The sequence below is a fragment of the Phyllostomus hastatus genome, unplaced genomic scaffold (assembly GCF_019186645.2).
Source record: "Phyllostomus hastatus isolate PE091 unplaced genomic scaffold, TTU_PhHast_1.1 phas_scaffold_78, whole genome shotgun sequence".
NCBI classification, from domain to species: Eukaryota; Metazoa; Chordata; class Mammalia; order Chiroptera; family Phyllostomidae; genus Phyllostomus; species Phyllostomus hastatus.
Window position 1 is genome coordinate 85,549,517 of NW_025334041.1, and position 17,252 is coordinate 85,566,768.

Genomic DNA, 17,252 nt, shown 5'->3' on the forward strand with positions numbered 1-17,252 from the left:
CCGTCCAGTGGTGGATTAGCCCCACTGAAAGTGCCACCTCCTGAGGCCAGACCAGGAGAGCAGCTAACAAGTCCAAAGCCTGTGTCGTGGATGGCCACTGTCAGTTCGGCCAGCAACTAACTGCGTACATAGCTGATATGCAGGGTGAGGACACCCAGTTCATGATGCCATGCTTTGATTGTGTGTGTGTGTGTGTGTGTGCGTGTGTGCGTGTGTGTATGTGTAGAGTGCAGAGCCACCATCAGTTGGCCAGTTACCTCCTGGCCTGAAATCAGACCCGAGAGGAAAGGACACGGGAGGAAAGTAAGAGCATCCATTGCTGGAGAAGTCAACAGCTTTGCCTGAGACCCCAGAGCATCTGCCATGCCCTTTTCCCCTCTGCACAGGAGGGGAGCTGCTGGAAGTACCTCTCCAGAGGCCCATTTGAGGCCCAGGGGTGGTGGCAGAAGAGAAAGGGCCTGGCTTGGTTTCTATTTCCCCATGCATGGGAAGAGCTTAGGCCAGGCCCACTCAGAAGCTGCTTCCTCCTAGGGCCTGAGAAGCTGAGGGAGCCTCAGAGAAAAACTTTGGGAAACCCTTGCTCAGCTGGAAGGGTAGAGCCTAGGCCAGAAGAGATGTATAGTCCTGCAGACATGGTGGCCTCAGAGGTGTGATCAGCACCACTCCTCTATCACTTTCTTCCCTGGACCCACTCTCCCAAACTCCTGGTTCCCAGCTCTTACTTCTCTCACTTTCCAGCAGGAGAGAAATGCCAGGAGGCTGCTACATCCTTGCCAAGGAGTCTCCCTGTTCTCTGGCCAGAAAAATAGTAAATGGACATTTTATACATTAATATTAGAACCACTCATTGGCTGGGACCTCTTACGCATTGGTTTTTCCTGTGCCTACTAAAGGGTATAGGGCCATGCTCCTGGACGTGCAGATCCCTAGGTTCAGGCACCCCAGAAGACTTCTAATCATTCATATCAACCCCTAAGAGCAGAGGTGGGCAGCTGTCTTCCAGAGAGTGGCTAGATCTAGCAGTTAGTCGTTTAACGGTTCTCCCTGCCCGGAGTCTTGCCTCCCTCAAGTCCTGTTACCACATTGCAGGCATAATGATCTTTTTCAAAAACCAATTAGGTAAGCACACATTACATTACATAGATCTCTCAGCTAAGAGGAAGCAACAACACCCAATAGCAGTGGCACCCACATATTGGGTTCTAATACCATTCTTAAAAAATCAAAAAACAAAACAGGCCTTTTTGGAGAAATATCTCATTCCAGGACTGAGGCAAGAAATCTACAAAATGAGCCTGGAGTATCTTGTACTTTCAGAAAGTAAAGAGATGCTTTCAAAAAATGATAAACATATGTCAAAGGGATACAGGAGTCAAATGAAATAGCTCCCAGTGGACAAAGCTAGAAGAACTTGATCAATAAAATATATATAGTATTATTGGGAGACTTCAGCCAAGATGGAGGCATAGGTAGATTTACTTTGCCTCCTTGCACAACCAAAAGAAAGACAACAAATTTAAAAACAAAAAATAACCAGAACTGCCAGAAAATTGAACTGTATGGAAGTGTGATAACCAAGGAGTTAAAGAAAAAACATTCATCCAGACCAGTAGGAGGGGCAGTGATGGGCAGCCAGGTGGAGAGGACTTGTGGCAAGGCAGCAGCCAGAGGACTGGGGTGGGCGATGTGGCAACTGGTGGACTGGGCAGTCCCACATTTGCATTTGTATAAACTAGGAGAAACAACTGGGGAGTGAAACAGACCTCACAACCCAGGGTTCCAGCACAGAGAAATAAAGCCTCAAAACCTCTGACTGAAAAAACCTGTGGATGTTGTAGCAGTGGGAGAAACTCCCAGCCTCACAGGAGAGTCCGTTGAACAGACCTACAGGGTCCTAGAACGTACACAAACCCACCCACCCGGTAATCAGCCCCAGAAGGGCCCAATTTGCTTGTGGGTATCAGAAGAAGTGACTGAAAACCTGCTGAGAGCTGAACAAGCAGCATTGTTGCCTCTCTGACCCCTCCCGCACATACAGCACCAAAATGCAGTGATGTGGGTTCCCTTGCCCTGGTGAATACCTAATGCTCCACCCCTTACTATGTAACAGGTGTGCCAAGACAAAAAAAAAGTATGGCCCAAATGAGAGAACAGATCAAAGTTTCATAAAAAATACAACTAAATGATGAAGAATAGCCAACCTATCAGATGCAGAGTTCAAAATACTGGTAATCAGGATGCTCACAGAAATGGTTGAATATGGTCAAAAAATAGAGGAAAAAGTAAAGGCTATAGAAAGTGAAATAAAGGAAAATGTACAGGGAACCAACAGTGACGGGAAGGAAACTGGTACTCAAATCACCAGTTTACAGCAGAAGGAAGAAATAAACATTCAACTAGAACAGAATGAAGAAACAAGAATTCAAAAATATGAGGAGAGGCTCAGGAACCTCCAGGACATCTTTAAACATTCCAACATCCAAATCATAGGGGTGCCAGAAGAAGAGGAAAAGCAAGAAATTGAAAACTTATTTGAAAACATAATGGAGAACTTCCCTAATCTGGCAAATGAAATAGACTTCCAGGAAGTCCAGGAAGCTCAGAGAGTCCCAAAAAAGTTGGACCCAAGGAAGCACACACCAAGGCACATCATAATTACATTACCCAAGATCAAAGATAAGGAGAGAATCTTAAAAGCATCAAGAGGAAAAGAGAGAGTTACCTGCAAAGGAGTTCCCATAAGACTCTCAGCTGATTTCTCACAAGAAAACTTCGGACATGAAGGGACTGGCAAAAAGTATTCAAAGTGATGAAAAGCAAGGACCTACATCTGAGATTACTCTATTCAGCAAAGCTGTCATTTAGAATGGAAGGGCAGATAAAGTGCTTTTCAGATAAGGTCAAGTCAAAGGAGTTCATCACCAAGCCCTTGTTATATGAAATGTTAAAGGGACTTATCTAAGAAAAAGGAGATCAAAAATAAGAACAGTAAAATGATAACAAACTCACAACTAACAACAACCAAAGTAAAAAAAAAAAAAAACAACTAAGCAAAGAACTAGAACAGGAACTGATTCACAGAAATGGATATCACATGCAGGGTTACCAGCAGGGAGGGAGAGGAGGGAGAATGGGGAAAAGGTACAGGGAATAAGAAGCATAAATAGTAGGTACAAAATAGACAGGGAGTGGTTAAGAATAGTATAGGAAATGGAGAAGCCAAAGAACTTATATGTATGACCCATGGACATGAACTAAAGTGGGGGAATGATGGTGGGAGGAGGGGTACAGGGTGGAGAGGAATAAAGGGGAGAAAAAAATGGGACAACTGTAATAGCATAATCAATAAAACGTATTTAAAAAGAAGTTAAAAATACATATTGTATTATTGGATTATAACCCACAGTATACAATCTATGAATTTATACTGATATAAATCAATCAATCAATCAATCAATCAATCTCCCATGCAGAAAAATTCCAAATAATATCTGTAGATGCCTCATCCTTAAAAAAGTAGAACACAGCTCTCACTCCTTAAGTGTGGGCTGCACACAGTGACTGCTACGGTCTGAATGTGTCCCCCTCCAAATTCATATTCTGAAATCCTAACCCTCAATATCATAGTGTAGGACATGGGGCCTTTGGGAGGTGATGAGGTCATGAGGATGGTATCTCATGAAAGAGATTAGTGCCCTCGTAAAAGGGCCTCAGAGAACTTGCTTGCCCCTTCTACCATGTGAGGACACAAGAAGTCTACAATCTGGAAGACAGCCTATTGCATTGAAGAAAAACGTCCCCTCTGCAGGCCCCTGAAGAGGAGTGGGCCACTCTGCTGAGCCACCCCTCTGCTTTCACTCTGCTCCCCTCCCGTCTGGTGCTGCCTGGCTTCCTGCCTCAGCCACTGGCCTTGGATTTGCACAGGGTCTCTATGAACAGGGTCTCTGGGAAGAGTGGGAAACCTGAGGTGTCTCCACCTTGGGAGTAAAGCCAGAGAACAGAAGATGGTCCAGTGAACCTCTGAGAGGAAAGAACACTGAGAAAGACATGACACTTCAGACCTCACTCTCCTTTATTTTGGTAAAACCAGGGGTAAGCACTGCTCTTATTCCGTGGCATTTCTGGAGCTGGAATTCCCCTGAGGATACCCCAGACCTTCACGTCTGGCAAAGCAGATGCCCTTTCCTGCACATTCATCTCCACACCCAGGAATAAAACGTGCACACAGAGGAGAACTTTACCCAGGCAGCATTTTATTCTAATGAAGCTTGGAGGTGAACTTGCAGGTACTGAGGGCCACTTCCTCTGCATGGGGCGTGGGAAGGGAGGAAATGCAGAAGAAAGAGGCAGTGCAGGTTGGTGAGGCAGAGGGGCTGGGCCCGAGTGGGTGCTGATCCAGCTCTAAAGAAAACATGTTTCCAGGCCAGCCCTTGATCTGAACAAGCTGAGCCTGTCCCGGGGAAGAAAGGATGCAGACCTCAGAGGATGTGGATGAAGAGGATGATGGGCACTTGGCATGGACAGAATCCCCAAGAGCAGAACTCTTCCCAGAGATAATGACCACCTAAGCAGGTGAGTAGGAATTTGGGGGATCCGCTGGAAAAGTGCTGAGTACCAGTACCAGGAGAATTGCTTGAGTGTCTCAAGCAACTTTCTTGTGATGAAACTGAGGCTTCTGTGAAGGGACTCAATTATTCTTCTAACAGTTCTCTTTGCCTCTAGGCTTACCTACCTGAAGTGCTGCTGCTGTATGGTCTTTCCAAAAAACAATTAGGTATGCAGGCATACATTACCTAGCTCAGCCAAGAAGAAGCAAAACACCCCAGTAGCAACAGCACCCAGATCTTGGCAAAACCCCAGGCTATTGCCCCAAATTATGGGTCCTGATACACCTTAATGAGGTGGTTTGGTCCTCTCAACCATCCCCTCCCCATTTTAACCCAAGATCTTCTTTCTATTCCAGTTGCCTCCTTCTTTCCATTCCAGCTGCCTCTGTGAGACTGCAGAACTTTCCAAGGCAGACAGATGCCAGATGCCTTTGGAACAATTTTGAAGCAAGGAAAATTAAGGTGCAAAGTCACCTTGGAGTAGGGAGGACAAAGTGGCACTTCCTTGACTTTGACACACACTGGAGCTCCAAGTGTCAGGTTGGAAGCCAGTCCTATCATAGTTCTGATGGGACATAGGGACGTTTGCAGATGAAAAGGTACTGCTTGTCACAGGAAACATCATTCCATGACTGAAGTGAGGACATCTTTATATGGACACAGTGTTCATTGTTCCCAGTATTGTTGGGCTCACCAGGAATCCAGAACCTGCCAAAAGAGGGTGGGGAGAAAAACTTATTTCCAGTGAAGAAATGAGTAACTTCAACTTTAGCTTTGGTCCTAGGTGTTAATGTCACAAGTTTTTGAACCCAGGCCTGAAAGAAAGAGAATTGGTAAACTGTCAACCTCTAAGCCTGCAATCACCCACAAATTAGGTATGTGCACATACATTACTTAGCTCAGGCAAGAAGAAGCAACAACACCTCAATAGCAGCAGTGCCCAGACCTCTGCAAACACCAAGGCATCACCAGCCCATTTCTCTCAAGGCTCTACACAAGCCCACAGTACTGATACCTAGACTTAGAAGGGGCTTCCCACCTAAGCTGGCTGGAGAGCCATGCTGCCAAACCCCAGAGGATACAGAGAGGCTCACACATTGGCTGTGGGCCAATTAGTGGCAGAGATGAACTAGATTTTAGTTCAGTGCTCCTGCCACCCATGGACAGGGAAGAATCCCAAACTCAGTAGTCAGAGGGAAATATCACCCCACCCTTCTGCCCTGGACCTGACCCAAAAGAGTCAGGCTGGGAAGGAGGTCTCTGGGGAGCTTACTTCACACTCTGGACCTTGTTGAATGGAGTGTCATCTACCCAGTGCCAGACCCCCTCACTCCCTTTGGTCAGGCCGATCCAGTAGAAGAGTCCACCTGCTGTCCGGTACAGAAACTCCTGTAGGGAAGACAGGATGAGCAGAGACACTACCATCACTCCGAGTTAGAGCCTCTGTCTCTCTGGGTGTTCTTCGCCTGCCCTCAGTGACAGCCTCTGAACCCACAGGCACTCTATGCACAGTGACCTTTCTCAAGCTTCTTCCTGTCCCTGCTCATAGCCCAGAGTGCATCTTCCAAATTCTGATTTGTCTCTGCCCTGCAACTAACAGACTCAGGACTTAGGCTTTTCTGCCCTCAGGAAGCAGGTGCTGGAGCACAAGACAAATTAGCCAAAGCCCAGAGCAAGGAGCCCAGGAGAATGGCCAAATACTAATATGTAAATTTAGTGAGCACTTAAGATGTACAAGAAACTATATAGTTATACAGCTTTTACTTTTTTTTAGGTAGTTTCTATTATTACTTGTGTTTCCTCTAGGACTAGTTAGAGATGGGGTTGGGACTCTCCTCTGACCCCAGAGCCCATGCTCTTACCTGCCCTGCTAGCGCACCTCCCAGGTGGAAGGGGCTTGCTTGTTCAATTTTCTGCCTCAGCAGGTAGGAGATCTCTTGGGTGGTGTAGTGTTATTAATTACAATTATTTCTGTTTCCTGGGCACTCAGGAAGATGGTACCTCCCTGCTCTCTTTGAAGCTGGGAGTATTAAGTCATTTGCTTTGCAAATGAAATGTGAGCAGAGAAGATACCTGTTATTTCCAGGCAGAGACAGCACACAGTTTGTTGTATTTCCTTTTCCTGCCTCAGCAATTGTGGAAACATACACAAAATGGAGTCTCCTTTGGCCTAGATCCTTCAGTAACCACAATGAGCAAAACCCCTTATTGGCCCTTGCTAAACACATAGTAAACGTGAGAAGTAATCCTTCATTTTTAGGTCACTGATATTTGGGAATTTTTGTCACTGCCACATAATCTTGCCCATTTTAGCTAATACAGCTACTAATATACCTCCTTCCTGGAGCCCACAGAAACAGCACTCACCTGTTCGCTCTCTGAGGTCACGGAGGTCAGGTGTGAATTCCTGGACATGCAGAACTGCTGGGCGCTATACCAGGTCTTTGGGACACGGGAAAAGTAATAGAAGTTCCCCCTGAAATACTTCCAGCCTTGAGAAACCGCCTGTAGAATGTCATCTGGAAAACAAGGGTGAAAGGTGAGCACTGCTATTCCTGTGTCCTCTGGGTGCCGGCTAGGTGGGGGCACTTGAGTGGGACCCCAGAGACAGCAGTGGATGGGGCTGGGCTCTAGGGTCCTTGCGGACACTCTCTCAGATCCTGAAAGTCCAACTGAGATCAGTAGAGTCTCTGGGCTCAGAGATGATGGATCAAGAATCCGTCTCTTATGACAGAAAAGCAATTCTCCACTGGTGATCACATGTGGCTGAGACCCTGGGCTCTGGGTAAGAAACTTAATGAAAAATGGCTGGGTTTGGGCCAGGACAGAGACTCCCTAATGCTCTTATATTCCGTGCCTTTGTGTGTGAGCCAAAGCTGCTTCCTGATCCTTTTTCTCCTGAAAAGCCTCTAAGTCCTCCTCAACCCCAATGCTGAGCCCTCTCTTCTAAGCTCTCCGGCCATGTCTGCCCTGCTCCTCTCCCACTTCCCTCCACACACACCAGCCCAATGTCCTCATGCCTGAGACCAGCAAGGTCCCGTGGGCCACTTGCAATATTCTTTTATGAGCCACTTACTTTGCTGTTTGAGCAACTTGTTGATATTTTCCAAACTGCTCTGGAGTCCACGGACCTTTGCATTTAAAGCACTGGCTTTATCCAAATCTATCTTTAACTCTGGGATTTGAGCATTTAAATTATAGACTTCCTCCCAACTTCTTGTTAACATCTGGATTTGTGCATCGGCTTCCTTCATACCAGTTTCCAACTTCTGGATCTGAGCATGCACATGATCCAGGCTAGCATTCACCATCTGGACCTGAATGCCAGCTGCTTCCACGCTGCCTCTGTTCCTCTTAATTTCAGAACTCAAGGTGCTGATGTTATCCACACGACCTTCCAGCAACTGGGCATTGTTCTTTACATCTGACAGTGTGCTCATAAACCAGGGATCTGGATTTGAGAAAGTCAAGAAGTTGGTCAAGGAGATCCCTAGTGATGGAAGTAGGAATGTTATCACAGCAATAAAAGATAAGGAAAGGAGGGGATAGGCTCAAGCTTCCCAAAGACTCAACCCAAGGATCCGTTGCCAACCCAACATTCATTCATAATCTATATATTTATTCAACATGTGTTGGCACCTACCATATGCCAGGAGTTCTGGTAGATGCATGTAATGCAAAGATTGATTAACACAGGCTTCTTATTAGAGGACCTCACAGGCAAACAGAAGCAGGGATTATAACCCAGTCCTAAATTTTCTTTGCATGTTCAGGGCACATATGGTAAAGAAATGCCCTCAACCACCCTTTTGGTACCCTCCCTGCATCCCTTGGGCCTTATCATTTGATTCCCAGCACCCCACTTTCAGAGACTCCTGCATCGACCATCTGTGAGAGCAGCACCACCCCTCCCACATCTGTCCACAGGCTCTTCATGACTGTGGAGGGAGCCAGCCATGCAGACTTCTAATCTGGAAGTGACTTCTCCAGAGAACACAGAAAAGGAGAATTATGAAACCATTTCTCCTTTTCCCCTATGCCTCCCACTGTCACACTCTGATCAGGACACAAATTTGGTGACAGAAAGGAGACCAAAAGTAAACCAAGAGGGATCCAAGCAGTGGAGACTCGGCTTAGAGACTCCAAGTCTGAGATCAAATATGTCCTGAAGCCAGGAAGGGAGAAGACAGGTGTTCCCCTCCTCTGCCTTCTGCAGAGCTGGTGGAAGATGAAGGCCTTACCAGCACCAGAGGCTATGAGCCTCATCAAAGCTGGAAGAAGGAGAAAGTCACACGTTCAGCAAAGAAGTAGGAAGCCTCTTTTAACTTAATTTTCATGGGAACAGGAGAATGAAGAGAGCACAAAGTGGTCCTGTGCCTCTTCTAGGCCACAGGCCTCCTGGTGAGGGGAGGAACCATGGAGACTTGGCTTTTGGTCAGGTTCTCCATTAGTCAGTTGGAGCTGAAGATACAGTTAGGACTCCACCCTTTGTGACATCAGGAAACATCTCACTCACTGTTGGGAGCTGCCCATAGGCTCTGGATCAAAGGGACACAGAGCTCAGAGAGGGAGGAGAAAAATGACATGAGATAAAGAAATAGGTGAACATTTTCTTTGAGCGCAAGCATGCAAGTGCTGATCTGATTCAGAGAAACCTCCCTGCAATTGGGAAAGAAAGAGCAGAAGCTTGTTTTACTGAGGACATGGACCCTGTGACTGCACATGGAAAGAGGCAAATGAAATGAGGCAAATGAAAAAGCCTTTGGTGGGAGAGATCGCTGGAAAGCAGGGAAGAGAGGGTGTGGATGTTGAGGAAGCTGGCTGGCTCTGGAGAAGGACCAGGCCCAGATGACTAAGCCAGAGGACTCACAGAGAATGGCCTGCAGCAGAACAGAGGCGAGCAGGACCAGCGTCAGGATGATGACTGCAGCACGGACTGAGCAATGCTTCCTCGAAACCAGAGATGAACCCATCTTGGGGGAAGGCTCTGTTGAAAGAAGCAGAGAACATTTGTTGAAGCACCAGCATGTGGTGGATTTGGGCACAGAGAACTGAGAAGGCTCTGAGCAGGGACTGGTGCTTGCCTCGGGGCCAGAGGGAGATATTCTGTTTGTCTACAGTGAAGTGCGCGTCAGGGACCTCACTCTCTGCAGCCTTCATCCTGCGCACTCACCCCTACCGCACAGATGCTTCTGGCTATTTGCTTCCCCAAGGAACTTTTATACAGAGGAAATGGGAAGTGAGTCCCACAAAAGGTCATTGTATAATTCCCCAAGTTCCATATTCCTGACTTAGACACCATGCCTCTTCTAGGCCACAGGCATGTCTGAGCTTTTAGGAAGAGGCCACTTGCCTTCTTCTTTCAAGGGTCTATGACATGAACACTTTAACCATCTTGTCCCAAGGCTATCCTACTCTTTAATTCTCTCATCCCTCATCCATCCTCCCATCCATTATTCCCACAAATACATACTGACTACCTTCTGAGTACCAGGCACTGCCTGGTACTTGGACACAAAGGGAATAAATCAGTCTGTGCATTCAAGCACCTCACAGTCTGAAAGGAAAGACAGACCTGAGCAAATAAATTAAAATACAGGGTGATGATTATAACAATACAAGAAAGGAACCATAGTTGAAAGGAAATACAGAGAAAGGAGTAATGATAAAAAGTTCCAGGTAGAGGGACTAGCATATTAAAAGTATAGAGGCATAAGACAGCATGGAGTGCCTGGCAAACTGTAAGTAGTTGGGTGGTGGTGGAGTATGAAGCCTATGACAGGAGTGCAGAGACAATGGGGCTAAAGAGGCACCTAAGGTCAGATCATGAGGATCCTTTTGGATTATGTTAACAAGCTTGAACTCTGGCTTATGGGTGATAAGGAGCCAATGAAATACTTCAGGCAGGAGAGAGAAGGACAGGACATTGTAGAAAGATCATTCTGACCATGGTAAGAAGTGTAAATTAGGGTGTGGAAAGCCCACAAGCAGGGAGATCAGTAAGGAAACCACTGTGATAATATCTAGTTTGTTATTAAGGCATCTTAGATGATACATATATACCCTTTTATAAAATGGGGCTTGGACATGCAAAATGTTGATGTAAGACTTGGGTTCTCCTCCCTGCTTCCTGCACCTGTGAGCTTCTCAAACTGGGGAGGCTCAGCAACATCAGACCAGAAACTGCTCTTTCATATGTAGGAGTTTTTCAGTGCAGAGAGGAGCTGATTTGGGGTTCAGTGAAGGACTAATATTTCTCCTGAGCAACTTTTCATGTTTTGAGGTCTGCCAAATCTGAGAAACATTGTACATAACAGATTCTATGCAAATACTTCTTGGAAAGCAGTGAAGAGGTGAAGGAAGAGAGGAAGGGAAAGAGGAAAGGAAAAAGGAAAGGAAGTCAACTCAGATAACTGGATGGATGGAAGACTAATGAATGGATAGATGATAAATGGACAATCAAAAGGTGGATGGATGGGTGGACAGATGAATGTATGGAAGGTTGACTAGATGGGTGGATGGATGGATGTACTTATCCTTTGATTATGTACCAATCAATAGATGGATACATGATAGATAAATGAATGGAAGAATTGGTGGCTGATGTTCCTCAAGTCTGAAACCTACAGTCTGTGGACTTGGATCTGTGTTCCAAAAGCTACCGCTTCTTTCCTTTGCCTCCAGAAGTTTTCATTCATTTCCACAGCAAAGGCATGAGGGAAGTGTGATTGATGCCTTACCCAAAATGCAAGAAAAATTCTGGCCATGGAACTAGAAAGCTAGCCTAGCCTTGCTGAGGCTGAGCCAGTAGAGCTGCATGACAGAATGGTGTCAGGGACAAGAGCTGGAAATGAGCAGGGCCATGGACAGAACTGCCTACATTTTCAAAGGATATTTGAGAAGGTCTTACCTCCCTGCTCAGCCCAGGCCTGTCTGGCCAACCCATTGTTCTTCCAGGCCCCAGACCTCAGGCTGGAGCTGCTTCTCTGACTGGATGAGAGAACTCTAAACCACACTTCCCAAGTGCTGGAAAGGAAGCTGGATCACAAGGATGGTGTCCCATTCATCCTATCTTATCTCTTCCCTACCTGTATTCAGTCTATAGCTTCCAGGACTGCTATCTGTCCAACCCTTTGACATTAGGTAATCACACAAACTGAAGGCCTCATGCTAACTCACTGCCTGTCTCTGAACACTTATAACTGTACCCATTTTCTTCAGGCTGCTTATCTAGTGGCTGAATCTTTGTTCTCCCAGTTAGAACATTCTGCTCCTGGATTCTCACACTTGGTACTCAGTCTAACTCCAGAGTCACCTCAGCCCGTCTGCTCCTGGCTCCTTGGCCCTACCTTCACAACCTGTCATAGTTCAGGGCCTGGGAATGGAAAAAATCCAAGTTACTCAAGACCCTGATAGAAGGTGACTTGGGGTCCAGGTCTCCTCCTGAGGCATTTAAGGGAGGGAAGTGGACATACAACCCAAACTTGGGAACATAAGGCCCCTTCCCTCTTTATCAAAAAGTTGACCTTTCCCAAACTTCTGCTGGTTGGTAGCATGAGCCATTAATGGAACATTCATATGCCCTCTCAGTGGTCCCAGGAAAGGATCCAGGAGCTTCAACACACCAGTACCCAATGCAGAAGAAGGGGCTGGGGTTGGGGAGCGTTTATGCAAGTGATGGACATGGAAGCCTCCGATAGCTGTTCTCCTGATCACTGGGCAAAGGGTTGATCCAGCACAAGGAAGTTAAACATACAGCAACCAGAATCCTGGCTGTGGGCCCTGTGGGATTTCAGAGGCAGTAGGTATAAAAGTCCCATATGAAGTTTCATTTCCTACTTGCAGGGAAAGAGTGAATCACATGCTAGTTTCCTGTGACCACGCTCATTTGCAGGTGTTCACGGAGCGTGAGCCTCCCTCCTGTGCATCCCTCTGAGTGCTCTACCAGGCCCCTGGCTGGACAGCCTGGAAGGAGCAAGGACAGAGCAGGAGGCAAGTGCCTCAGCCCTGCTTTACAGCCAGCCGTGTGAATAGTTCTCCTGGACATTCAGGAGATGCCAGGTCTTCCAAACAGAGAAGGAACTTTGGGACAGACCAGGAGTGACCAGAAATCATTGCTGTACTGAGAGAAAAGGAAGCCCATAGTCATTTTTCTGTTTCTTCACTGGCCATGCTCCTGAGGTTCTAAGATCTTCTCTGGATAAGGGTGGAGGAAGGAAATAGTTGGGCCACTTTCCCCCCTTCTCCAGTTGGGACCCACCTTATACTTCAAGGTGGACCATGGGCATATTCAGTGGGAGCAGAAAAGAGATAAAGCAGCTAGAGTGGACAACAGACCAGGGAGAGAAGAAAAGGGGGAGGAGCAGAGGGGAGAGGGAAGAATAACTATGAAATGAGAGGGGAGCCATCACAGCTGGTCAGGCTGGTCCACAGGTCTCAGAGAAGACTCGTGCATATAATGTGATATGGGGGGTTTGACCAGCAGACCCCAGATAATTGAAAGATTCTATACCACACTCTGGCTCTTTGCCCTGGGAACACCAGATAGACAGAGACACCAAGAAGAAAAGAGTGGTCAGTAGGATAATTCATCCGCCCATTCCTCTAGAATGCTGGCTCTGCCCCAGGAGCAAGGAGAACGGCAACCATAGACCTTGCCTTGAGAAATAGTGTTCCTCTTGTTGGAAAAGAATTTCTTTTTCTTTTTTAATTCTAGGGAGAAGGGAAGACTGCCCCAAGATTGAAAAGGACCAAGGACAGTGTAGGAGGCCACCCAAACTTAATATGGTGAGAAAGTGTGGTAGGCAGGGTGATGACCACTGAGAAGTCCACATTCTAATATCCAGAACCTGAAAGTAATTGAGTTACTTAGCAAAGCAGAATGAAGGTTGCTACTCAGCTGACTTTAAGATAGGGAAATTATCCTGTATTACCTGAATGGGCCCAATGGAACAGTCCTTGATGTAAAGCAGGAGGCAGATGACTCAGTGTCAGTGATGGAATGTGATAAAATCTCAACTTGCAGATGCTGGCTATGAGCCCAAAAATGTGGGGGTTGAAAAAGAGGAATGGTTTCTCAAATGGAGGGGATTCTGGCTATCAGAAATGAGCACGCAGCCCTGGCTAGTGTAGCTCAGTGTGTTGGGCGTCATTGCCCTGAGAACCAAAAGATCACCAGTTTAATTCCTGGTCAGGGCACATGCCTGGCTTTCAAGCCAGGTCTCCAGTTGGGGGTGAGCAAGAGGCAACTAGTTGATACATCTCTTGCACATTGATGTTTCTCTCCCTTTTTTTCTCCCTCCCTTCCCCCTCTCTAAAAATAAATAAAATCTTTTTTTAAGGCATGCCTAAGAAAATGAATTGGCATTTAGAATATGCTCCACCTAGATGTTGTGAATACCAGATTTCAAATATTCCAAGCAAGGAAGACTTTTCTGCCACCTGGAGCAAGGTACAGTTTTGGGGGTGTAGGTAAGGGTGAGAAGGAAAGAAGGGAAGGGAATGAGACAAAAAGTCAAGTGCACCCCCTCCACCATCTCATACTTCCAAGGCTAAGCTTAACCTGAGGAAGGGGAGAAAAGGTATCGCACTAAACCTGTGTATTGTTTTGGGTAATATGGCATTTAACTATGTTGATTCCTCCAATCTGTGAGCAATGGCTATCTTTCCATTTCTTTGTGTATTTTTCAATTCCCTTCAACAATATCTTATATTTTTCAGTGTATAGGTCTTTCACATCTTTGTTAAGTTTATTTCTAGGTATTTTATACTTTTTATTGCAACAGTGGCTGTTTGGGGCCTCTTGCTCTCCTTTTTAATGGGAACGTTTGTTGGGTGATCCTGTTCCTGTTCTACATGTTGGAGATGAGTGTGTGGCACATAGGCAAGGAGGGCACAGACCGCTTCTTTGCTCCATAGGTCTCCAGAGTAAAAGGAGCTATGTCCAGATCCGAGGTAAAATACCAGATTCTGGGTTTGTGGTATGACACCCTGACTGGGTGTCTAGGGCAGGAGTGAGTGCATTTTGCAAGTGGGAGGGTCTTGAATAATCATGTCCAAGAGGAGCAGTCTGTGTTAAATGATGGAATGATGAGAAAAATGTGACACATACAAACAATGTGTATTATTCAGCCTTAAAAATGAAGAAAATTTTGACACATGCTACAGCATGGATAAATTTCGAGAACATTATTTGAAGTGATATGTCAGCACAAAGGGACAGTTACTGTGTGATTCCACCTATATGGGGTATGTAGAGTGGTAAAATTCATAGAGACAGAGAGCATAATGGTGGTTAGCAGGGGGTGGGAGGAGGAGAGAAAGGGAAGTTATTGTTTGATGTGTATAGAGTTTCAGTTTTATAAGACAAAAAGACTTCTGGATGTGGTTGGTGGTAGTGGTTACACAACAAAGTGAATGTACTCAGTGTCAATGAACTGTGTGCTTAACACAGCGAACATGGTACATTTTACATGTATTTTACCACAATTTTTAAAAAGTGTTATTGAGGGGGGAAAAAGATATCTATGTCCAAATCCCTGGAACCTAGAATGAATGATACCTTACATGGCAAATAAGTAAATAATTTTGCAGATCTGATTAGTCTAAGGAACTTGAGATAGGGAGATTATCTTGGATTATGTAAGTGGGCATGAAAAGCAATCAACATGTATCCTTATAAGAGCTAAGAAAAGGGAGTTTTGAACACAGAAAGAGAGGAGAAGGCAGTGACACTAGGGAGGCAGACACTGGGATGCTGTATTCAGAAACAAAAGAATGCTGGCAGCCACCAGAAGCCAAAAACGGCAAGGAACAGATGCTCCCTGAGAGTCTCCAGAGAGAGAGCAGGACTGAGCCATCTTGGATTTTGACTCACTGAAACTGATTATGGCCTCCAGAACTGTGAGAGAATACATTTCTATTCTCTTAAGCCTCCAAGTTTGTGGTCATTGTTATAGCAGTCATAGAACACTAATATAGTGACATTAACTACGTAGTGGCGAAAACCAAAGTAGGAAGAGGTTACTGCATGGGAGGAAAATAAAGTTTTTTATTTAGACGTATTATTTCTAAGGTGCTAATTTCTGAGGTACAGAGAAGACATTTAATAATTTGCATCAAATAAACATGGCAAGCAATGGAGCTACATGCAGTTCCGTAAGGAGTTAGTACAGCATGGAGGAAAGCAGGTCTCCTGCTTGTGCCCACAGTATGGAAACTATTGGAAACCATGTAGAGGTTGAGAATCCTACAAACGAAACCAGTAAAGAGGCATCCAGTGAGGTAGAGGCCTCAGATCTTAGAAGATAAAAAAAAAAACCCTCTAATGTACTGAAAAAAAGTCAGGAGTTTATTGGTCAAATAACATGTGACCACTGGATTGTCAATATGGAGGGGATTTGCTAACTTTGAAAAAGACAGTTACTGAAGATGGGAGATAGAAGCAAGACTGGATTGATTGAAGCACTTGGGAAGTAAGGAATTAGAAAGGGCATGAAGACTTACCATTTGTAAAACTGGCTTGTGTATTTAGTCACAATTTTTTAGGATCATAAACATCATAGTACAATATAGAGTTTTACAGAATTTGAGAAAACTGTGTTTGAGACATCTATACTCCTTTCCAGCTTAGGAAAAAAATAAAAACATATTCCCCAGTGTAATACTCAAACACCTGCTACTGAATGAATGTTTGAAATTGTCTAGAGTTTGCACAGTGCCTCCAAAAACTGAATACTATAACTGTAATCTGAATTTGGACATCTGGGATGATTTTTTTACACTTAAAATGCATTTTAAAACCAAAACCACAGAAGGTAAAGACAGATAAAGTTTAAATATAAGCAATAACAAACTAACGAGTGTGTTACATGAGAAATGATTTACTTTATTGTCCCCTTTCATCAAATCTTCCTACACCTAGAAAGCAAACCCTAATAAGAAGAAGAATTCAACCTGAGTGTAGACTATTTTCAATATTGCAGAGTAGAAACAGTCACATAATGTTAGAGTTTTAAAATCATGTACAAAAGGGAAATCATGTGTTTCCCTTTTGGGAAATTAGTTTACTTGGAAAAGAATAATGGGGGCATCATTTTTGTTAAAAAGACATGAACGCTTTCTTTAAAGTTATTATAAATAAAATAATTAAATTTGGGGAGAATATTAAGTGTTTTGTCCAGCCTAATTATATTGGATCCCTCTATCTGTGATGACATATCCACAAAAGATTTAATTACTTTGAAATTTAAATACACAAAGCAATATGTATTTTGATGACTTAGTATTTTCTTTCATATATTTAAAAATCATTAATTGGCCTAATTAAAATAGCTAATAGAATTCTTTTAACAAGCAATAATTAAAATTTTAAAATACCCATTTTAGAGGTGAGACAGTAGAGAGCATTATTTCCCACTGAAAGATTAAGTGCTTTTAGGATGTAGAAAAATGTTTTAAGAATCCCACAAGATCTTCTAACTCTAAAGTAATTATTATAAATACACACATATATATGCATTTACATGTGCAACCAATATAAATATATGTATGTATGTTTGTATGCATATATAATGAATATATTTATAAAATATATTGTATATAAATGCATGCATATAAAATGTACTCAAATCCTCCAATGAGTGT

At 44.5% G+C, this 17,252-nt stretch overlaps 1 protein-coding gene across 1 annotated transcript; it reads right to left on the reverse strand.

The window, feature by feature from the left end:
- Positions 1-5,122: 5,122 nt before the first annotated feature.
- CD207 (CD207 molecule) lies at positions 5,123-9,767 on the reverse strand. Its single transcript, XM_045828787.1, has 6 exons — positions 9,692-9,767; positions 9,478-9,594; positions 7,684-8,058; positions 6,975-7,126; positions 5,881-5,996; positions 5,123-5,315 (listed from the first exon to the last, which is right to left on the reverse strand). The coding sequence occupies exons 1-6, from the start codon at positions 9,765-9,767 to the stop codon at positions 5,165-5,167; spliced, it is 987 nt and encodes a 328-aa protein (XP_045684743.1). The 3' UTR covers positions 5,123-5,164.
- Positions 9,768-17,252: the final 7,485 nt, after the last annotated feature.